Here is a 23,023-nt window from a genome sequence, read left to right on the forward strand (position 1 = left end):
AGAAAAGTTTTCTTCCTTTTCTTTCCTCTTCCTGTTTCTTCTTCCTCCACCCTCTTCTTCCCTCCCAAAGCCTGATTCAGTAGGTTATGGAGAGAAAGAACAGGAGCCATGGGAAGGGCTGTGCAAACAGGATTGGCTCATCTCAGTGTCTTTCCACCTTCCACTTTTCATTCAAACACCTGGCAGGTAGAGGTGCTTAGTAGGATCAATGAGCTCATGCATTCTGATTTCTGGACTTTTCAGTTTTTAAGAGTCTGCTGTCAGTGGGGGAGAGTGGTTGACACCCAGATGTTCTGGGCTGAATGGTGTCCCCACCCCAAATTCATATCTGAAAGTCCTAATCCTAACACTTTATTTTTAACTTTTAGTTTTTTTTAGACAGGGACTTGCTCTGTTGCTCAGGCTGGAGTGTGGTGACATGATCTCTGCTCACTGCAGGCTTCGCCTCCCAGGTTCAAGCAATTCTCCTGCCTCAGCCTCTCAAGTAGCTGGGATTACAGGTGTGCACTACCACACTTGGCTAATTTTTATATTTTTAGTAGAGACAGGGTTTCACTATGTTGCCAGGCTGCTCTTGAACCCCTAACCTCAAGTGATCCTCCCGCCTTGGCCCCCCAAAATGCTGGGACTACAGGAATGAGCCACAGTACATGGCCCTAATCCTAATACTTTAGAATGTAGCTGTCTTTGGAGATAGGGCCTTCAAAGAGGTGATTAAGCTAAGCTTAGGTCATTAGGGTGAAAAGAGATTGTACATGTACAGAGGGAAGATAATGTGAAGATGTAGAGAACAGCCAGTCATCTATAAGCCAAGGAGAGAGGCCTCGGAAGAAACCAACCCTGCTGACAACTTGATCTTTGACTTCCAGCCTCCAAAATTGTGAGAAAATTAATTTCTGTTGTTTAAGCTATGAAAGGAAAGTAAATCTTGGGGTCCCAAAATCACTAAGCTAAAGTGAAAAGTCAAGCTGAAAACTACTTAGGGTAAACCTGCCTCCCATTCTATTCAAAGTCACCCCTCTGCTCACTGAGATAAATGCATATCTGATTGTCTCTTTTGGAGAGGCTAATCAGAAACTCAGAAAAATGCAACTGTTTGTCTCTCACCTACCCGTGACCTGGAAGCCCCCTCCCTACTTGAGTTGCCCCACCTTTTGGACAGAACCAATGTACATCTTATATTGATTGGTGTCTCATGTCTCCCTAAAATGTATAAAACCAAGCTGTGCCCCAACCACCTTGGCTACATGTCATCAGGATCTCTCCTGAGGCTCTGTCATGGTGCCCTCAACCTTGGCAAAATAAACTTTCTAAATTAACTGAGACTTGTCTCAGCTATTCAGGGTTCACAAAGCCACCCTGTTGGTGGTATTTGTTATGGGGGTTCAAGTATACTAATACACCAGTGGAGAGGCATTTTGAGATCTCATCATCTCCCTCCTTATTCATGGCATGTGTAACCTTAATGAGAATAAACTCCCAGGGGAAAAGAAAAGCCAGGCCTGGTGCGGTGGCTCATGCCTGTAATCCCAGCACTTTGGGATGCTGAGACAAACAGATTACTTGAGGTCAGGAGTTTGAGACCAGCCCGGTCAACAAGGTGAAACCCCTGTCTCTACCAAAACTACAAAGATTCGTTAGGCATGGTGGCACATGCCTGTAATCCCAGCTACATGGGAGGCTGAGGCAGGAGAATCAACTGGATCCCGGAGGTGGAGGTTGCAGTGAGCCGAGATAGCACCACGGCACTCCAGCCTGGGTGACAGAGTGAGACTCCTCAAAAAAAAAAAAAAAAAAAGCTGCCTCATAGGTCTGGCCATTGGAACTCAGAGGACACCAAATCTGGAACTGGATACAGAGATGTGGATGCCAGCAGCAAAGCTGGAATCTGTCTGATGGCTAAAATCAGGTGTGAGACACTCTGCCTGGGTCCTTCCCCCTGAGTGCCAGTGTGCCCTCACCCTCACTTGTCTCAAGCATAGATGCCACCTCAAAGATGTGGGGAGACGAAAAGCCTGAACTGGTTGACAACACCCTGATGTGGTGGAATCCAAGCTGAACTGGCAAATGAAGTGTTCTACCATTAGGTACGATGGCAACTGAAGAGGGAAATTAAGTTTGTCATTAAAACATAATGCAGCCAGGTATGGTGGCTCATGCCTGTAATCCCAGCACTTTGGAGGCCGAGGTGGGAGGATTACTTCAGGCCAGGAGTTTGAGACAAGCTGGGCAACATAGTGCAATCCTGTCTCTACAAAAAAATTTAGAAAATAATATTGCTATAAGGGCTGGGAGGATAATGGACTTATTACTGGGTGTAGAGTTTCAGTTCTACAAAATGAAAAATGTTCTGGAGATGGATGGTTGTGATAGTTGCCCGATAATATGAATGTGTTTAACACCACTGAGCTGTGCCCTTATAAATGGCTGGGATGGTACATTTTGTTATATTTTACTGCAGTTTTAAGAGTTGGAAGAACAAAACAATGCTATAAGATTTCTCCACCTGAGGTTGTGGCTTATAAAATTCATGCTCATGATGACTGATAAAAACTGAAGTGGAAGGGCCAGGTGTGGTGGCTCACACCTGTAATCCCAGCACTTTGGGAGGCAGAGGCGGGCGGATCACGAGGTCAGGAGATCAAGACCATCCCGGCTAATACGGTGAAACCTCATCTCTACTAATAAATACAAAAAAAAAAAAAAAAATTAGCCAGGCCTGGTGGCGGGTACCTGTAGTCCCAGCTACGTGGGAGGCTGAGGCAGGAGAATGGCGTGAACCTGGGAGGCGGAGTTGCAGTGAGCTGAGATTGCGCCACTGCACTCCAGCCTGGGCAACAGGGCGAGACTCCGTCTCAAAACAACAACAACAACAAACCAAACTGAAGCGGAGTTAGGGTGAATAGAGGGTGGGTTCAGGGGAGAGATGGAAAGATTGCTCAGGTAGTACCGAGAGCACCAGGAGATGCAGGTGGGAAGGTATGGATGCTGCTATTTGCTTGGCGTCATCCTGCGCAACACCTCAAAACCAGGCACAAGCCTCTCAGTTACACACACACACATCCTGCAATCACATCCCCCAACCTGAAGGAATTACTTGATGGTTGGAATCTGTACCCTTCTCTTAAGCAAAGATTCCCACAAAGTTCAAGGCAGAGAATGTTGGGTAAGAAAATTTTATTTCACAATGCAAAGGGTTATGTGAGACCCAACTGTATTCTATCTGAAGCATTAGAAGCCAATTGTAGTAAATGCATCTTACTTATGTTCGACGCTGGCCAGAAGAGCTATTCTGCTTCCTTTGGAAGTTATGCTTTTCATTGTGGCTTGTAACCATGTAACATGCAAGAGCAATGGTTTTCAGGAAGAAACTACTATACCTTATAGCTTTTGCCCCAAATCACAAGAAAACTTGAACTATGTCATTAAACATCCCATAAATGCTGACAGAAGAAAAGGATAGTTATTATCATATGAAATTGTCTATGCCCTCAGACTACAATTCCTGCATAGTCAGATGGTGACCATGTTCATCCTTCTGGATTAATGAAAACCTGGAAAGCAGTCAAAGCTGCCTGGGCCCTGGCTGGCTGGCTCTCCCTTCAGCCTGCTCCCCCCAGGAGCCCTGAGCATCTCCTTCTGCCATTGCTGGCACAGCTTGAAGGCTTTTCACATCTTGGAGAGCTTGATGTCATAAGTGACCATGTTCAAGTTGTCCCAGGCAAAGAGTTTCTTCTCCAGGGGATTGTAGTCAATCATGCTGCTGTACTTGTAGCGGTTTTTGAATGGGATGGTCAGGGTCTTGCTGATACCTGTGCCTGTGTCATAAGCAAAGTTGACGGTAGCATCTGCTGAGGAGTAGCTGCTAACGGTGTACAAGGTGCCACAGATGATGAAGGCATTGGCGACTGACTGCTTACGGATGTTCGTCTCCCAGGTTTGTTCAAGTTCCAGATTCTCTGGGTTCAGTTTGGAGAGGACAATGGCACCTTTGGCCTCTTCGGTACTGTAAATGACCCAGAGGCCTGATTCATCCACAGCCAAGTCAATGTCTGTGTAGCCACCCCAAGAATACGGGAACTGACCGTGGTAGCCAGCTCCAGGGATTTCCTTCTCAGCCTTCACTGTCTCAGTATTCAGTTCATATCTTATGACAGTTCTGGACTCAGCGCCCTGGAAATAGAGGCTCCCCGAGTACACCACAGCACCGGTGCTTTCCAGTGGCCTGGGCAGTATGTGAACCTTAGAAGGGTAGCCCTGCATAAACTGGATGATGAGGTCATACTCAAAAACCTGGCGGACATCTGTGCCAACTGTGTCGATTCTCCATGTGGTCTCCTGGGTGTAGGGGTAGGTGGGCTTGGGGTCTCGCATCCACACACCATACTTGCCAGTAATTGTTTCTGCTGTTCTCAGCGTGAGAGGCTCTCCTACCCAAACTAGTTCTCCACATCCTGGTGAATTCAGAAAAGAAAACGAAGCACCACTTAATCCATAATCTTTCCAAACACAGACAGTGATCATGCGGAAGCTTGGCAGAGCCATAGATGTGAAAGCCCTAGAGACAAATCGTCTGGGTTTAAAGCCAGGCTCTGCCACCCACTGGCTGTGTGACTTTCAGTAAGTTACTTAGCTCTTTACACCTCAGTTATTGCATTTGTAAAAGGGGATACTAATAGTGTTTTGGGTAGTAGGGCTGTTGTAAATGTTAAATGTAATTATGTATGTTAAGTGCTTGGTAGAGAGTAAATATGTGGTAAATGCTACGTGATCAATCTGTGTTTCATGTTATTGACAATTATTGCTACCACTGAGGGACATGCATGGGAGTGGGAGCTATAAATATTTAAAGTACAATTCACTCAGTATCAGTTGTAAGGATGAAAGTTGCACGGAGGGCTTCAACTGCATTTGTAATATTCTACTTAAGCTGAGCAGGGACTCATGGGTGTTCATTGTATTACTTACTGTGACTTTCATGCCTGGTTTGTTTCATTACTATAAGATAGGAGAGAGAAAAATCAACTCATAAGAATAATCTCCATACAACAAAGTTTTTCGAGCCCGATCTGATGAGTCACATATTTCATACATCATTTTAATATAATAAACATGAAAATAATTATTTTTTGAGATGGGGTCTTGCACTGTTACCAAGGCTAGAGTGCAGTGGTGCAATCACAGTGCACTGCAGCCTCGACCTCCTAGGTTCAAGCAGTCCTTCCATCTCAGCCTCCTGAGTTGCTGGGACTACAGGTGCCTGCTACCACTCCTGGCTAATTTGGTTTAGAAAATAATTTTTTAAATGTAGTGAAGAGACAGTTGAAAATTTAGAGTTACCAGAATCACAACAGATGTCTGTACTTTTTTTTTTTTTTGAGACGGAGTCTCACTCTGTCACCCAGGCTGGAGGGCAGTGGTGTGATCTTGGCTCACTGCAACCTCTGCCTCCTGGGTTCAAGCAATTCTCCGGCCTCAGCCTCCCAAGTAGCTGGGATTACAGGTGCGTGCCACCATGCCTGGCTAATTTGTGTATTTTCAGTAGAGACGGTGTTTCACCATGTTGGCCAGGCTGGTCTTGAACTCCTGACTTCAAGTGATCCGCCAGCCTTAGCCTCCCAAAGCACTGGGATAACAGGAGTGAGCCACTGCGCCTGGCCCAGATTTCTCTACTTTTAATGGGCACCTTCGGTTTCCTCATAGAAGGTAGAAACACTGCTGCTCATATGTTAGAGAACTGTGTTTTAGATATTTTATAACCACTACTTGCATGCATGCCCTTCAGTGCCAGTAATCATTGTCAATAACATGGATAGTCAAAGTTTCTGGAAATCACAGTATTAGTCATAAAGTTGGACTTTCAGTGAACACTTTGAAGAGAGCCAAACTGTACTTTTCCTAAGTGGCCAAAGTTCAGAAAACATACTGTTAGTAACAGATTGTGGCTGAGATGGTGCTTGGTGTACACCTGTCCCTAAAATAAAGATATGAAGGCGGCGCTACTGAAAAATGTAACTTCTCAAGTATACTTAATTCTACATGACAATCAAGGGGATGAAATCAACACATCTCTCATCTTGCCCTGTGCAGCCCCGCCCAGCCTCCCAAGTGTGGGTGATTGGATAGAGGGCTTTGTTAGGGAAAGACTGGCTCCTGCAGACCTGCTCTGACAAGGGAACAGAGAGAGAGAGAGAGAGAGAGAGTTCTGTTCTTCTTCTCCTCCCCTCCCTCTGCTCCCAGGGAAGTTAGTTTCCCCTTTGGGTGGGCATTTACCCTATACTGATTCTCTGAAACACAGCACTAGACATGAATAAAGACCACGTGGGCACAAAAGGGAAGAAACCTAACTTCATACCGTTGTCTCCCTCTCTACTCCTGAGATGGCCAGATGGGCTCTCCTTCAAAATTCGGGAAGCAGGAACTTCAGTTAGCTCGGACTTCAGTTCCTGGAAGGCCAAAGTGTCCAAATTCCATGTAGAAACTGCATTAAAAGAAAGAGACAAAATTTTACTGTAAGAAAAAAATGGCCCAAGGATTGACTATGTTGAGGATGACATTTAAATAGGCTGCCGGCTGGGCGTGGTGGCTCATGCCTATAATCCCAGCACTTTGGGAGGCTGAGGCAGGCAGATCACCAGAGGTCAGGAGTTCGAGACCAGCCTGGCCAACATGGTGAAACCCTGTCTTTGCTAAAAATACCAAAAAACCAGCTGGGTGTGGGGGCAGGCTCCTGTAATCCCAGCTACTTGGGAGGCTGAGGCAGGATAATTGCTTGAACCCAGGAGGCGGAAGTTGCAGTGAGCCGAGACTGCACTATTGCATTTCAGCTTGGGCAACAAGAATGAAACTCTATCTCAAAACTAACTAAATAAATAAGTAGGCTCCCAAAGCTATGGTGTTTGAGATTTGATTTTAAATAAGGACTGGGGATGGGGTGGGGGTCAGAGAAGGGAAGATAAAAAGTGTTTGGACTGTGCTGATAACAGTTGGGCCTGAGTGATGGCTACATTGGAGTTCATTGTAGTCTCTCTACTTTTGTGAATGTTTGAACAATCCCATAATTTAAAACCTCATAAATAATAAATTGCATAGCAATGTGCCTGCCTTACAGTTTATTCAAAATCAAATAAGATTTTAATTAATTTCCACTAGAAGGGCTGATTTGTGAATAGGTGAGCTGTAATTTCAGGAATGTGGAGACAGTCCTCAGCATCTTCTTAGATGTCTCAATTTCAACAATTAAAATTCACGAAAATTAGCTGGGCATGGTGGTAAGCATCTGCAGTCCTAGGTACTTGGGAGGCAGATGTGGGAGGATTGCTTGAGCCCAGGAGTTCAAGGCTGCAGTGATCTATGATCCTGCCACTGCACTTCAGTCTGGGTAACAGAGCAAGGCCCGGTCTCAAAAAAAAAAAAAAAAAAAAAAAAAGAGGCCAGGCACAGTGACTCAAGCCTGAAATCCCAGCACTTTGGGAGGCCAAGGCGGGAGGATCACTTGAGGCCAGGAGTTCACGACTAGCCTGGCCAACATCGTGAAATTCCATCTCTACTAAAAATACAAGAATTAGTCGGGTGTGGTGACACATGCCTGTAGTTCCAGATGCTCAGGAGGCTGAGGATCATTGAACCCAGGAGGCAGAGGTTGCAGAGAGCTGGGATTGTGCAACTATACTCCAGCCTGGGCAACAGAGCAAGACTCTGTCTCAAGAACAACAACAACAACAACAAAGAATTTAATTGTGGCTCATGTCTGTAATCCCAGCACTTTGGGAGGCCAAGACAGGAGGAGCACTTGAGCCCAGCTGTTCAAGACCAGCTTGGGCAACATAGGGAGGCTCCTTCTCTTAAAAAAAAAAAAAAGATAAAAATGTACTGCTTGACTTAAGGTTTTTTCCCTTGTTATATGTAAATATTCTTGTAAGAAGTACCATATTAAGCTTTATTCTTTCAGTAGAAATTTTCTGCCTGATTCCTTTCTGAGACCAGTTTTGCATAACGGAGAGGCAGTGTGCGCACAGTTCCTACAGGAGTTTGGGGTGGGGGCGGTGCGCCATACAGAAGGGAAGCGGGTGGGCAGCACTGGCTAGACAGTAAGTGATCACAGTGTGCTACATGTCTCTACTCTTGCTTAGGATTATCATCTTACAGCAGTTCTTGAATACAAGGATGAGGCAATAGCCACAAGGAACAGGCTTGGCTGTTTTAAAATGCAGTTAGGCCAGGCATGGTGGCTCACACCTGTAATCCCAGCACTTTGGGAAGCCAAGGTAGACAGATCACTGGAGCCCAGGAGTTCAAGACAAACCTGGGTAACATGGTGAAACCCCATCTCTACAAAAAATACAAAAAGTTAGCCAGGTGTGGTGATGTGTACCTGCAGTCCCAGCTACTTGGGAGGCTGAGGTGGGAGGATCACTTGAGCCCGGGAGGTCGAGGCTGTGGTGAGCAGTGACCGTACCACTGCACTCCAGCCCTGGCATAAGTGAGACCCTGTCCTCCCCTCCAACCTCCCAAAAAACCCATCACATGCACACAAAAACAAATAAAATGCAGATTTGATAAGTATTCAGGTATGGCAAGGCCAACAGCCTAGGAGGCAATTGTCACTGAAAAGCAAGTTAAAGCCAAATTATAGAGACAGTAAAAAGATCAGCAGTTTTGGGGTGAGGAAGGGATGATGAGGTGAGGCACAGAGGACTTTCAGGGCAATGAATACTGTGTATGATGCTATAATGGTGGACACATGGCACTATGCATTTGTCCAAACCCATAGAAAGCGCAACACCAAAAATGAAGCCTAATTTAAACTGTGGACCTGGGGTGATGTGATGCAGGTTCATCAGCTGTAACAACTGCTCTGGTGGGAGACGATAATAATCGCGGAGGCTGTGCATGTGTGGGGGCCAGTAGTATCTGGGAACTCTCTGTACTTTTCTCTCGATTTTGCTGTGAACGTAAAACTGCTCTTAAAAAAAAATAATTTTTACAGGTTGTTGTACTCACAGATCCCAAGAGGAAGGGGGCCACACTAAGCCCAGGAGGCCACCTGGGGAAGCACCAGGGTTGCTCCAGAGGAAGAGGGTGCCAGGGGAAAGTGTGGGAAAGAGCCTTTATTCTTTCTATGGGAAGAAAAGGGCAGGCAGGTAAGCAGGTTTAGGATTGGGGAGTTTGAATAATTTCAGCAGGCTCTGGGGTCATAGGCGTTTTCTCTAATTGTCCGGTACCAGGCCCTGGGGTGATTAGGTCGGGGGACAGTGGCCTTGAGTTTGAGCCAGATGGAGGTGGTCACAGGGTGTAGGCTGTGGACTGGTTGGTTTGCATATGAAAGCTGTGCTGCCACGCGAGTCCTTTGCTATCTGTAGGAACTGGAGGGGCAGTCCCTCCAGTGTTTGCAAGGCCCAGACAGCAAAGCATCAGAATAAAAAGACACGCTTAATACACTGGGCTTTTCTCTTGCTGAACCTCTGAGTCACTTCTCTGCCTTTTGAGCAACTTGTTCCCCGCTCAGTATTCTCCGGTGTTCAGGACAGTGGGAGGAAAGTCAGCGCATCACCTGAGGCCGGGGCGCCTACACAGCTGAGGGTCAGGAAGACATGTTCTGCCTTTGATCATTTGTTTGCTCAACTCTCCTAAATTTAGATTTCAGGCAGAGAGGATCACCACAGCAGTCTTAGTCCTCTGGTTGTACCACATTTCATCAAAGCCACACATTATTTTACATTTTCACATCTCCGGAATCAGAGTACCTTGTTTGAGTTGCTGGGGTTCGGCTTCAACAAATTATAGTACTGGAAAAAAATTCTCCCTGGAAGGAGCTGAAGAAAACATTCAGCTAGCCCTCAGGTACGGGCTGGGCCAGACAGCCCTGCTGCCCACGGTGAGCCAGCTTCTCTCCTCTACCCTTCTCTCCTCTCCACCCCGCCTCTGTGGCTGCAGTTGTTCAACGAGCCTCCCTAAAAGTGTTAATGCCCTGGAGGTGGGTGGGTCCTCCATCCCTGGGATATCCCTCAGTCTAGAGTGCACCATGTGAGTAGTTAAAACCCATAAGCTGGCCAGGCACAGTGGCTCATGCCTGTAAACCCAGCACTTTGGGAGACCGAGGTGGCGGGATTGCATGAGGCCAAGAGTTTGGGACCAGGCTGGGCAACATAGTGAGACCCCATCTCTACAAAAAATTAAAAAGTTAACTGGGTGTGGTGGTGCAGCCTGTGGTCTCAGCTACTTAGGAGGCTGAGGCAGGAGGATGGCTCTTGAGTCCAAGAGGGCAAGGCTGCAGTGAGCTATGATCAGGCCACTGCACTCCAGACTGGGTGACAGAGTGAGACCCTGTCTTAAAAAAAAAAAAAAAAAAAAAAAAAAGAAAGTCTCACAAGCCAGAATGTATAGGCAACTGAGGACATCCTCAATGTGCATTCCAAACTCCAGGGGCAAATGGGAGTAGCCCCAGGGACATGGCAGGCTTTCATTATCCCTAGCCTCAAATCCACAGAGCTATTTATCCATCCTTTCAGTCACATTGCTGGAGCGCCTATTGAGTAGAAGGCTGTGCTAGGTGCTCAAGATAAAAGGTGTGTAAGACACAAGTTTGTCTAATAGGCTAGTCTATGTTAAACACACACACACACACACACAGTTGGTCCATGCCCTTAAGGAAATCATAATCTGGCAAAGTCCTCATAGCCGAGAAGGAAAATGGGTTTATTCTGGGCTGCTGCAGAAACCAGAGTCTCTTGGACAATCCCAATGGCTCCTGAAGAGTCCTGGAAAGTTTGTTTCGTTCCCTGCCTCTCCTTCTCCCTATCTGAGGTTCTGCGGGGGTGAGGAAACCCCTTTGTTCTTCATTCTAAAGGTTGCATTGGCCTAGGAGGGTATCCAGGGCAGGGACTGATTCACTAGGTCAAATGGAGGTTCCTTAAACCAACCTGAGACCAGTACCAGCTGCTTCCCTTCTCCCCCTGTGCAGGCACCACACACCTCTGGCAGGGACTTGGTGCTGCCCATGGGGGAGAGGGACAGGATGCCTGAGGTTCCCTGTTCTTCTGTGCTGCCAGGGAGAGGTAAGAGAGAGTGACCCCCTTCCTGTACATAGGGTGGCAGAACCATCTGTAGCCTCCCTCTGTGCTGCTGCCTCGCCCATTGCCACGCCTTCTCTCTTAGGCCCAAAACACACACCCAGGCTGTTAGGAGCAGCCCACTGCTGCCTGGCCTCCCCAGCCTCCTGCAATGTGCAGAGGCTTATACGATGTGGCAAACTCTTGCCGGGACAATTTTTCAAAATCAGGGCATTAAGCATGTTCCTTGAATTGAGCTGGTTTCCTTTCATCTGTACCTTTTCTTGGATCACTGCAGACTCTGCCTCAGGACAATTCAAATTTCATTGTCTCAACTCTCAGAATATAAGAGTTGCTGGGCGTGGTGGCGTACGCCTGTAATTCCAGCACTTTGGGAGGCTGAGGTGGGTGGATCATGAGGTCAGGAGTTCGAGACCAGCCTGACCAACATGCTGAAACCCCATCTCTACTAAAAATACAAAAATTCGCCGGGCATGGTGGTGCATGCCTGTAATTCCAGCAACTAGGGAGTCTAAGGCAGGAAAATCATTTGAACCTGGGAGGCGAAGGTAGCAGTGAGCTGAGATCGTGCCATTGGACTCCAGCCTGGGTGACAGAGAGAGACTGCAGACAGCACCTGATAAAGTTTAACTATCGCTACTACTTATTAAGTGTCTCTTATGAGCCAGTACTGTGCTGGGTGCTTGCTACTCACTACTTTCAAATAATGGTCCTGAAAATGAACGTTAATATCCCCTTTTGCAAATGAGGAAACTGAGGTTCAGATAGGTTAAGTAACATGCCCAAGGTCACACAGCTAAGTGGTGTGGCTGGGACTTGAACCCATGTCTTCCAAGGCCATGGCAGCTGTGAACTCTTCTATCCTGTGCTGAGGAGGTGTGTCAGTTATAAACGTATTGCCTCTCAGAGCTGAGTGCACCCTTCCACGCATCCTGTCTGAAGAACAAGAGCGTTAAAGTGAGCACGATATTGAAATATCTCAGTAGAGGGCGCTGGAGGGACATCGTGGGAGGAAGAAGGTCTGCAGTTTTCCTGTCCTGCGTCCATAGGCGGTGTGACTGTGAGAACATTTGGTGGAGTCCTGCCCCAGCCACGGACCCAGAGCGAAGTTCTTCTGTGACCTCACAGCCACAGCCTGGCCATAACCTTTCCACAGCCCTCCCAGCAAGGAACCCAGAGTCCCTGCACAGGGACCTCAGTGCTCGGGAGGCCTCCTGCCTGTGCCTGCCCTGATTCCCACCATGCCCATGCCACGCGTTGCAGGTTGCCCTCCTCACCTGCACTGGGAGGTGGCCTATTGCAGCTGCAGACCAGATGAGGCCTGCGGACATCAGCCACCTTCTCTCCTAGCTGATGTGCTGAACCTCACCTTCCCCTTCCAAGCTTGTCTGGCACCCTCCCTCAGCCCTAGGTGCCTATGGAGTTCACTTCTATCTACAGTTGTTCTTTCATCACTGTCAGTAATCCTTTAAAGTAAACTTCCCCAGCTTAACCCACTGTGTGATTTCTTTTTTTTTTTTTTTTTGTTTTGATAAGGAGTCTCGCTCTGTCACCCAGGCTGGAGTGCAGTGGCCGGATCTCAGCTCACTGCAAGCTCCGCCTCCTGGGTTTACGCCATTCTCCTGCCTCAGCCTCCCGAGTAGCTGGGACTACAGGCGCCCGCCACCTCGCCCGGCTAGTTTTTTGTATTTTTTAGTAGAGACGGGGTTTCACCATGTTAGCCAGGATGGTCTCAATCTCCTGACCTCGTGATCCGCCCGTCTCGGCCTCCGAAAGTGCTGGACTGGACCCAGATTTCTCCTGGAGGCTTTAGAAGAGCCTCAAAATGCTGCTCACCACTTTGTGCGGTGACCCACTCCTGGGGCTGCGCTCAGGTCCCAGTGGGTTGCCCTATAAACTCTCAGCTCCTGGACTGTGCACTCAATCCTCTTATCAGTTCTTCCACCCTCACTGGCAAAGAAGAGGCAGCAAAGGTGCCTGACTGGTGCTGGGTTCCCCGCCGGCTCCCACCATGGCCCTTACGGGCTCTGAGCAAGCAGCCATTCAGTTCGTGCCTTGCAGGAGCCACTCCTTATGTGCATTAGCTGGAATAAACATGAACTGCAATAAAACATAATGTCAGGGCATGGCTTCCAGGATGACTGCAAGGCCAGTTCCCAGTTGGCAGGGGGGATGGTTAAATTATGAGCCTGCTGGCTTCTTCTAGGTCATATCAGCCAGGAGCATCTGGCAATGGTCAGCCTCCAGGAATAGAGCCATCTGGCATGCGGATGGAAGCCCAGAATAGAGGATGCAAGACCCAAAGGCAGAGAAGCAATCTCGTAAAGGGGCCTGGACCTAAGCCAGAAGTCGTAGCTCCTAGTTCAGCTCTTCCACGTCCTAGCTGTGTGACTTTGGATAAATGACTCCACCTCTCTGAGTCCCAGTATTCTGTGCTGAGTTGTTTAGATGATTACATAAGTAAATATAAATGAAATGGCCCTCAATAAAGATGTGTCAACACTAAAATTTCTCTGGAATGTTTTAAAATCACTAACATTTCATTGTGAATGTGGAGGAAAACCAAAAGGAGATTGTGAAAATATTAAGGACTGGACTGTGTCAGATAGTTAGCATTTTTAGGGTTTTTATTTTTTAGGTGTGTGTGTGTGTGTGTGTGTGTGTGTTTTGAGACAGAGTCTCACTCTGTCACCCAGGCTGGAGTACAGTGGCATGATCTCAGCTCATTGCAACCTCTGCCTCCTGGGTTTAAGCAATTCTTCTGCCTCAGCCTCCCGAGTAGCTGGGACTACAGGTGTCTGCCACCATGCCTGGTTAATTTTTGTATTTTTGGTAGAGACACAGTTTTACCATATTGGCCAGGCTGGTCTCAAACTCCTGACCTCGTGATCCACCTGCCTCAGCCTCCCAAAGTGCTGGGAATACAGGCGTGAGCCACTGCTCCCAGCTGTTTTTTTCTTTTTCTAGGTTTTTAAAAATGTTAAATTCAGTCCTGTGGTTTAAAGGTTCATGTCTATTACAAAATTCTGGAAATGTTCTGCGTTCTCTGCCCTCACTTCTTTATAGACTTGCATTTTAGAGACCTCAATTTGGACACAAAATTTATTAACTCATTTGTCTATAGACATAGGCATTGTAATAATTTTCACAGATATTTTCTATCACTGAAAAGTTTAGTCCATATTACATAAATGAAAGGAATGAAATAAAACAAGCTATGCCTACATGTCTACAGGTTGTCAGAAACATCTTAGGAAAGTGAAGACTAGCTAATAGACTATTGTCCTGAGTACTGCTCTAACTTGTACTGTCTCTAGAATCAACGCATGTTATTAAAATGTTATGCACATGTTGACATATTGATTATTGAATGATGCTTTAAAACAATAGTGGAACTCTGGCCGGGTACAGTGGCTCATGCCTGTAATCCTAGCACTTTAGGAGGCCGAGGCGGGTGGATCACAAGGTCAGGAGTTCAAGACCAGCTTGACCAACATGGTGAAACCCCATTTCCACTAAAAATACAAAAATTAGCCGGGCATGGTGGTGTGTGCCTGTAATCCCAGCTACCTGGGAGGCTGAGGCAGGAGAATCGCTTGAACCCAGGAGGCAGAGGTTGCAGTGAGCCGAGATCGTGCACTCCGGACTGGTGACGGAGTAAGACTCCATCTCCAAAAAAAAAAAATAGTGGAGCTCAAGCAAAAGAAGCCTTTCTAGTTATATTTTATCCACTGAGTGGCCACTGCTCAGCACTGCACTCAGTGCTTCCCTGTGTGACTGCTAATTTGCATGATGACTCCCATGAGGGATTATCATCCCCATCCTATTCTGGATAAGGAAAGGGAATCTGCAGCACTTGTATTGAACATCTCAGGTTTCTCTGCTCCACCCTCCACTCACATCCTGCCCACTTTTTTGCAGTCATTGCTGAGGCAACCTGCCTCTTGCAGGTATCACCTGCGGGGACCTCGCCTCAGCCACCCTGGCCCAGCTTCTCTGACTTTCTGCATAGAAAGTCTACAAGAACAGGCCAGATGCAGTAGCTCATGCCTGTAATCCCAGCACTTTGGGAGGTAAACATGGGTGGATACTTGAGGTCAGGAGTTCAAGACCACCCTGGCCAACATGGTGAAACCCTGTCTCTACTGAAGAAGAAAAATAAATACAAAAGTTAGCTGGGCGTGGTGGTGTGCACCTGTAATCCCAGCTACTCAGGAGGCTGAGACAGGAGAATTGCTTGAACCCAGGAGATGGAGGTTGCAGTGAGCCAAGATCGTGCCACCGCACTCCAGCCCAGGGGACAGAGCAAGACTCCATCTGAAACAAACAAACAAACAAAAAACAGTCCACAAGAACAAATCTTGTCCCCACATCCGAGTATCATGGAAATGCAATATACTCCATGGGATAGCCCTTGGCCAAGAGGGTATCAAATCCATGGGCAAACACTCCCCTCTTCTGTCGCAGTCTACATAGCCCCTCTGAAGGGCTTGGCGGGTTCAAACCTCCATTGCCCACTGTGGTGACCAGCTTGAGAAGGCCCCCACTTTGTGGGTTTCCTGCCTTCCCTGTCTCACTCTCCCCTGTCTCCACTTCTCTTTTTTTTTTTTTTTGGTTGAGACAGAGTCTCACTTGGTTGCTCAGGCTGGAGTGCAGTGGCTGGATCTCAGCTCACTGCAAGCTCCGCCTCCCAGGTTTACCCCATTCTCCTGCCCCAGCCTCCCGAGTAGCTGGGACTATAGGCGCCCGCCACCTCGCCTGGCTACTTTTTTTTTTTTTTGTATTTTTTAGTAGAGACGGGGGTTTCACCGGGTTGGCCAGGATGGTCTCGATCTCCTGACCTCATGATCCGCCCATCTCGACCTCCCAAAGCGCTAGGATTACAGGCTTGAGCCACCGCGCCCGGCCTTCCACTTCTCTTCTCTAGGATCATGGTCCATATAAACCAACTGCACACAAGCCCTCTTTCTGGCTCTGTTCAACAGGAGACCAGTCCAAAGCAGGGGCTAAATAACAAACAAAGCAGGCCTTCTCTTGTGACAGTAATAATCAACTCTAATTTATCTTCTGGTAAATTATATAAATTATATATATTTTATTATATATACAATAAAATTATATATATTATACACAATCAAATTATATATATAATTATATATATTATATGTATTACATGTAACATATATATATTTTTTGAGACGGAGTCTCGCTGTGTCACCCAGGCTGGAGTGCAGTGGCATGATCTTGGCTCACTGCAACGTCTGCCCCCCAGGTTCAAGTGATTCTCCTGCCTCAGCCTCTGGAGTACCTGGATTACAGGTGCACACCACCACACCTGACTAATTTTTGTATTTTTAGTAGAGACAAAGTTTCACCATGTTGGCCAGGCTGGTCTCAAACTCCTGACCTCAAGTGATCTGCCCACCTCGGTCTCCCAAAGTGCTAAGGTTACAGGTGTGAACCACCACACCTGGCCAATTTTTTCTACTTTTCAAAAACTATTATATATACATAAAATTTATATATGTACATATATGAAACTTTTATATAAGCCCAGAGTAGAAAAATTTCTATATAACTTTGTAATAATAGTTATGCAGTAAAATATGTCATATTATATGTATATAAAAACAAGTGATTTCCATTGTTACAAGGAGTTTTTTTCTACATAACAACTATTAATACATGATCAAGAAAGTGGTGGTAACAATTTGAGCTGCAGGTGGAATACGGAAAGGCTGCCTTCTCAGGCCTTACCTTTGTCCACTCAGCCTCACTAAGCTTCTCTACCCAAATCTCCACACCTAGTTCTTGCCACTCCTGCAAAAAAGCACACCCAGACTTATATTCCAGCCTCCAGAATGCTCCCTTTTCCCTAGATCTGGAACCTTGAAACAGATCTTTTGTTCCAAGCATTCCTGTATCTTTCTGTCTTTTACCTTTAGGGTCTATAAGCCAGAGGTCAGCTAAAGGTCCTGAAAGTCACTGAACCTCATGGCCAGCTGCAGTGGCTCACGCCTGTAATCCCAGTGCTTTGGAAGGCCAAGGTGGGTGGATCACCTGAGGTTAGGAGTTTGAGACTAGCCTGACCAACACGGTGAAACCCCGTCTGTACTAAAAATACAAAATTATCCCGGCATGGTGGCACATGCCTTTAATCCCAGCTACTTAGGAGGTTGAGGTAGGAAAATTGCTTGAACCCAGGAAGCAGAGGTTTCAGTGAGCTGAGATCATGCCATTACACTCTAGCCTGGGCGACAAGAGTGAAACTCTGCGAGAGAGAGAGAGAGAGAGAGAGAGAGAGAGAGAGAGAGAGAGAGAGAGAAAGGAAAAGAAAGGAAAGAAAGGAAAGAAAAGAAAAGGAAGTCACTGAACCTCAGAGGAAGAGGCCAGAATTCTAGCTTTGCCACTAACTGGTAGGTGGCCATCAACAAACTGAATAACCTCTCTGGGCCTCAGTTTCCATATCTGCAAAAATCAGCCAGTGGTACCGGATGCTCGTTAGGTCCCTTTCCAGTTCCACATTCTTGTACTAATGTAATTTCCTTCTTATGAAAACCATCCACTACTAGAAAAGAACTTCCATGTTTGGTCTTCAATATAATGGGATGTTGCCCTTATTTCAAAAGTGCAGTAGCTGGAAAGATCAAGAAGAAATATAAAATTAGGAAGCACATCTAATAAATCCCCAAAGACTTGTTAAATGACCACAAAAGAAGTTTTTCAAGCCTGTAGAAAGACTGAAAGAATAGTACAATAAGCTCCCCATATACTTAGGCTCACCAGTTTGTAATTCACCAGTTATTAATATTTTGCCACAGTTGTTTTACCCTTCTTTCTCTCGTTATCTATATATTTGCAGTCTTTCTTCAACCATCTGAAAGCAAATTGCAGACATCCTGACGCTTCTCCCCTGGGTACTTAAGCATGTATATCCTTAGAACAAAGATTTTATACTTCACAACCACAGTATCATTATCTCACCAAGAAACGAACATTAATACAGTAACATAGTAATGAGCAGTCTATATTCAAATTGCCTCAGTTACCCCAAACCTGTTCCTCATAGCCTTTTTCCCCCTTGGATGAAGACACCAATCAAGACTCATGCACTACATTTGGTTAACACATTTCTTTAGTATCTTTAATATAGAAAAAGCCTGTCCCAACCCCTTTTTTCTTTCTTCCTTGGCACTGACATCTTTGACCCGTCCAAACTAATTGTCCAACAACTGAATTTACTTGCTTAGTTCCTCATGATTAGACCACTTCCTCAATAGCAAATATATGGGAGCACACTTTCACAAACAGTGACACAAATACTGTCTTCCCAGCTAATAAGAGGAGCATTCTCCCTCCCACAACACACACACACACACACACACACACACACACGCAAACTCACCTTCAGACAAGAAGGAACCAGGATGAATGGAAGAGCCTATCAGTCATCGCAAGAATTTGGTGACTTAAAAGCAGAGGTTCTCAGATTGGACTGAGTAAGAAAACTTTCGGAACAACATATTGAGGGAACTGACAGAGAGGTGCCACCTCTTTATTTTACCAAGGAAAACATTTAAAATAAACAAAACTTACCACTTATTATCATTTCCTAAATCTATTGTAATTTCATAAATAAAGGTCATTTTAACACCAAAAGGTATGAATAACAATCTAAACAAAGGTTCAAAAAAGGATAGTGTTTTTCAAAAGGGACAGTAGGCAACTTTCTACTGCTCACATGCAGACACGTCTCACCCAGTCCTTTTATTTCTCCTTTTGCTACAGACTATCAAAATTGTCGTGGAGGGGCACAAGAACTCTGAACCACTAACCTAAATGAAGCCCTCAGGAGCTAAATTACTAGTAATACTTGAAGGTGATCGCTGTACTTTCCTTATCTGTCTTGTGCTAGCTGTGCAGTCTCTGAGAGAAAGGGCAGGCAGGGAGGCCTGGGGCACCTGTAGCAGGTCACTATGAGCCATATCACCTGCTGAACTCAGAGTCCCCCCACTCTGCATTCTTACCTTCTCTGGAGCCTGGTGGCACATCCCGAGCAGTGTCTCGGATCTGGGGACACTGGCCCCTTCTCAGCCTTGCTACCTCCTGACTGCTGCTTTCCAACCTCCTGGCCAGATTCTCATTCTCTTGCCTCAGTCTCTTTTTCTCTTCCTCCAGAACTGACTTGTCTTGGAGGAGGTTGCTATAGGCAGTCTCCAACTCTCTGGTTTGGGTTTCTAGCTGGTCCCGCTCCTGCCTCAGGGTGCCCAGCTCCCTCTGCAGCCCCTCCTGGGTCTCCTGGGGCCTGGCAGCCCGGTCCAAGGTCAACTGGTGGTGGAGGAGGCTCTCCAGGGAGCTGAGCCGAGCTTTGGTGGCCTCCAGGTCTAAGCGCTGGGTGCTGCTGTCTTTCTGTAGGTTATGGATGACTGACATGGCCTGGCTTTGCTCTGGGCAGCTGGATTCATTGGGACTGGCCACAATGAACGTATACTGGCATCGGCCACTCCGGTCATTGGCCTTCCGGAGCTGAGCTGTCCTGGCCCCCACATCCCACACCAGGCAGGCCAGAAGCAGCACCTGGACAGCTGGCATCTCGGACCCAAAGCTGCAGCAACGTGCACAGAAGAACCTCAGTGCAGAGGCTGGGTGAGGCTTCCTCTGGAAAGCTCTGCTGTGCTGAGAGGTGTCCGGATGGGTGGCCTTGCTGGCTCATGCTGAGCTCCAGAGAGGTTTATATATACTGGGGAGCCAGCCCTTCATGAGGGAAGAGAGTGGTGGCCACGTGAGGCCGGGTGGGGCTGTGCACAGTGGGGGTTGCCTTCCCACTGCCAGCAAGACTCTTAGAAAATAACCTTCCAGAAGTCTGTTTGGAGTTTCTTTGAAAAAGAACATCCCAATGTATATACCCACATCCCAATAATAGTCCCTATGTTCCCACCTGGTTTTACACACACACACACACACACACACGCAAACACAAACACATATACAGACACACAAACACATACACACACACTCTTACACATGTCCCCCTCATTCAACAGGACTACCGGTGTGCTGATTCCAACAAGGATATATTTCCAGTTTGTATTTCCATTCACTCTACAAACTCACTGAGAACCTGCACTGTGCTAGGCACTATGCTAGGAACTGGAGATCCAGACAAGTCCTTTAAGACATGTAGCAGGGACAGAGACAAATAACAGCCAGCCAGAACACAAGGACAGCACCCCAGCAGGCTCCAGGGAGCACATTCCTATGGAATCTGCAGATTTCCTCCCTCACCCCTAGCTTTAAAACAACTGTGTATCTTTGGGAGAACTTTCTAATTTCAGTCTTGCGTCTCAGGCACCAGTGTCAATGTTAGTCTCTAAATCAGTTCTTACTCTGTGTGTGTGCATGCCATGAACCTCACTGGTGAAACCTGGGGACCCTTCTCAGAAAGATGTTTTTAAATATGTAAAATATAGATTATAAAGGAAACAAATGATAATGAAATATAATTATCAAAATATTAAAAATTTAAAATAAACCTGTTTTGTTATTTGTTTAAACACGTTAAAAACAAGATCCAGCAGGAAGTCTAATTTCAAAGTAGTTTTGAGTGTAAATGATATTTCACTTATAACGTATCTGCAACAACTGTAATGTAGTGTAAAATGTCTGTGATTTCTATCAGTAATGACAAAATCACAGGTACTGTTATTACCACTTTGAGTTTATGGCTTTATTCACAATGAAATAAAATGTTAAATTTAGTTAGAAGGTGGTAAAATAAAACGTAATTTTCCCCATTCAAATTCACAGGCTTTCTGGACTGTAGGTTAATAATCCCTGCTTTACATTAATAAACCCAAAGAGAAAACAAAAAGCAAATGGCAATAGCCGATAAATATACCAAAACTGTGGGAAGTAACTTTAAGCCACTTAAAATAATGCTTGCATTTTGAGCAACTGCATGTTGTTAATACCAACAACAATGTCAATACTTGTGAAGTAAATATTTCCAGTCTGCCCTGGCTGACTCACCTCCAGAGTGGAGAAACACAGTTTGCTCTAAAGATTCTATTCTTATTTGATTGGTTCTGAAGCTAAGCCTGAACTCAAGACATTTACAAATGGGTGTCTGTTTACAGCTGACCAAAAGGTACTATTCTCACTTTCTGAATCAGATAGTGAACATCGCCGAAATGATTTTTCAAAAAACCAATCATATAGTCAGCAAGACCTAGGCTTGAATCTGTTTGGCTTAACTCATAGGAATGTTTTCTTTCTCTTGAAAGAAACGAGATTGTCCTTGTGCTGCTACCTCCACAGAGAAAAATAGTTTCCAATAAGGAGGAACATAAGTAATCTTACAGCCTCCAATTACTACCTTGTGACTTGCTCAGAATTACTCTGTAAAGGAAAAATATAGTATTAGAAGTTGTGTCTCCTGACTTCCCTTGAATTGATTTTTTTTTCCCCCTACAATATCGCCCTGCCTCCTAAAACCCAGGATCATGTGGCCTATAATCCCTGTGGTCAGTTCCCACCGCCCTTGAATGAATCTTTGTATTTTTTGCCCATACACTATCCCTCTCTTTTTCTTCTCCCCTGCTCTGCAGGTTACTCCGTGCTGTCAGCAGTCACTGCAGAGCTGTGTGGGTGCTGGTCAGGGTGAAAAGTTTAACAATCTCTGGCATTTTCCACTTGCTCTGGCCCAGTTTTTGAATGCCAGGCAAAAGCTACCACCAGTTAGTCTCTGCATTCTTTTTGGTTCTTGGCAAATGCCATTGTATATGCTTAGGGAAAGAAAATGTGGCTGTTGGGTTCATTGAGCTTTCCTGAAGCATTGTGGCTCTCAGTCCTGGAGTCTGATGTGATCAGTGAGGACTGACGGATCGCCCAGGTTCTGCCTGCCTTCATGTGTCCCTCCACCTCCCCTGTGGCTCAGCTGCTCCAGCTCTGCCTCCTTCCCCTCTCAACATCCCCCCTCACAGAGAATCACAGGGAAGTGTCCACAGAACACGACAGCTGCAAGGGTCTTTACAGCCGAGAAGACTATGGCCCAGGGAAGGAGAGAGACTTGCCCATGGTCTCCCAGCCAACAAATGGCAGAACCAGAAAGAAAACTGAGTCTCCTGATTGCAAGGTTTTCAACCGTCTTCCATAAGCCAAGTCCACCAAAGGGCTGAGTAGTTGCCCAGAAGACATGGAAGAAAAGACTCAAGTCACTTCTCCCATGAATGAATGGCCTAGGAAATGAGCTTGCTTCTTATATTACCATTAAATAAAGGCCTTCGTGAAAGAAAACCCATGCACACCCTGGAATTTTAACAGCTGACTTTATGAAACTGCATCCCTTCATGAAATAGACTTACTCTCCTCCAAGCAGAGAAAAGAGAAAAAAAAAAAAAAAAAAAAAAAGGGCTCACAGGAAGCAACTGAAAACTCCCAACCCCATGAACGGCACTGAACATCTCGGCAGCTTCAGCCTTGCCCTTTTCACCTTCCTGCCTTTTAGCGCCCGCTCAGCCCCAGCATCCCCACTCCCTGCAGTCCCCACCTCCTGGAATTCTCCTGGACGTGGAGGCCCCTATCCCTCTGAGAAAACACTGTCCCCTCCAGATTCTCCGTTAGACTAGTTTCCATCTCCATTTCCTTTCTGCAGCCTGGAGCCAAGGAGTCTCCAGCTCAGATGCACCAGGATGATTCATGGGACATGAGGCAGGCCAACTGCAGCTCTGTGGCTGTTAAGGGATACTGCACACAGTTCTTCAAGGTAGTGGTTATTTCCCTTCTTTCAGCACTGGGTTTAAGTTGGCAGGCTATTAATTTTCTTCTGCACGTCTTCCATGAGAAACTGTCACCTCCACGAAGGTAGGGCAGTGACTGCTTTGCTCACTATTTTGTCTCTGGTATCTGGCAGCTATAAATACTCAATAAATTGTCAATGAATGCCTGGATGA

General features: G+C 46.2%; 1 protein-coding gene across 1 annotated transcript; it reads right to left on the reverse strand.

The window, feature by feature from the left end:
- Positions 1-3,162: 3,162 nt before the first annotated feature.
- On the reverse strand, positions 3,163-19,916 carry MYOC (myocilin). Its single transcript, XM_017866894.1, has 3 exons — positions 19,100-19,916; positions 6,356-6,481; positions 3,163-4,454 (listed from the first exon to the last, which is right to left on the reverse strand). The coding sequence occupies exons 1-3, from the start codon at positions 19,662-19,664 to the stop codon at positions 3,670-3,672; spliced, it is 1,476 nt and encodes a 491-aa protein (XP_017722383.1). The 5' UTR covers positions 19,665-19,916; the 3' UTR covers positions 3,163-3,669.
- Between the last annotated feature and the right edge of the window lie 3,107 nt (positions 19,917-23,023).

This window comes from Rhinopithecus bieti, unplaced genomic scaffold (assembly GCF_001698545.2).
Source record: "Rhinopithecus bieti isolate Rb0 unplaced genomic scaffold, ASM169854v2 scaffold_1853, whole genome shotgun sequence".
In the NCBI taxonomy this organism is placed as follows: domain Eukaryota; kingdom Metazoa; phylum Chordata; class Mammalia; order Primates; family Cercopithecidae; genus Rhinopithecus; species Rhinopithecus bieti.

Excerpts from the sequence above, each read along its gene's own strand:
- MYOC (XM_017866894.1), bottom strand. The coding sequence starts at position 19,664 with ATGCCAGCTGTCCAGGTGCTGCTTCTGGCCTGCCTGGTGTGGGATGTG. Across the intron at positions 6,482-19,099 it reads GCCACCAGGCTCCAGAGAAG|TTTCTACATGGAATTTGGAC; the intron begins GTAAGAATGCAG and ends CTTTTAATGCAG. Across the intron at positions 4,455-6,355 it reads GAGTAGAGAGGGAGACAACG|GATGTGGAGAACTAGTTTGG; the intron begins GTATGAAGTTAG and ends TGAATTCACCAG.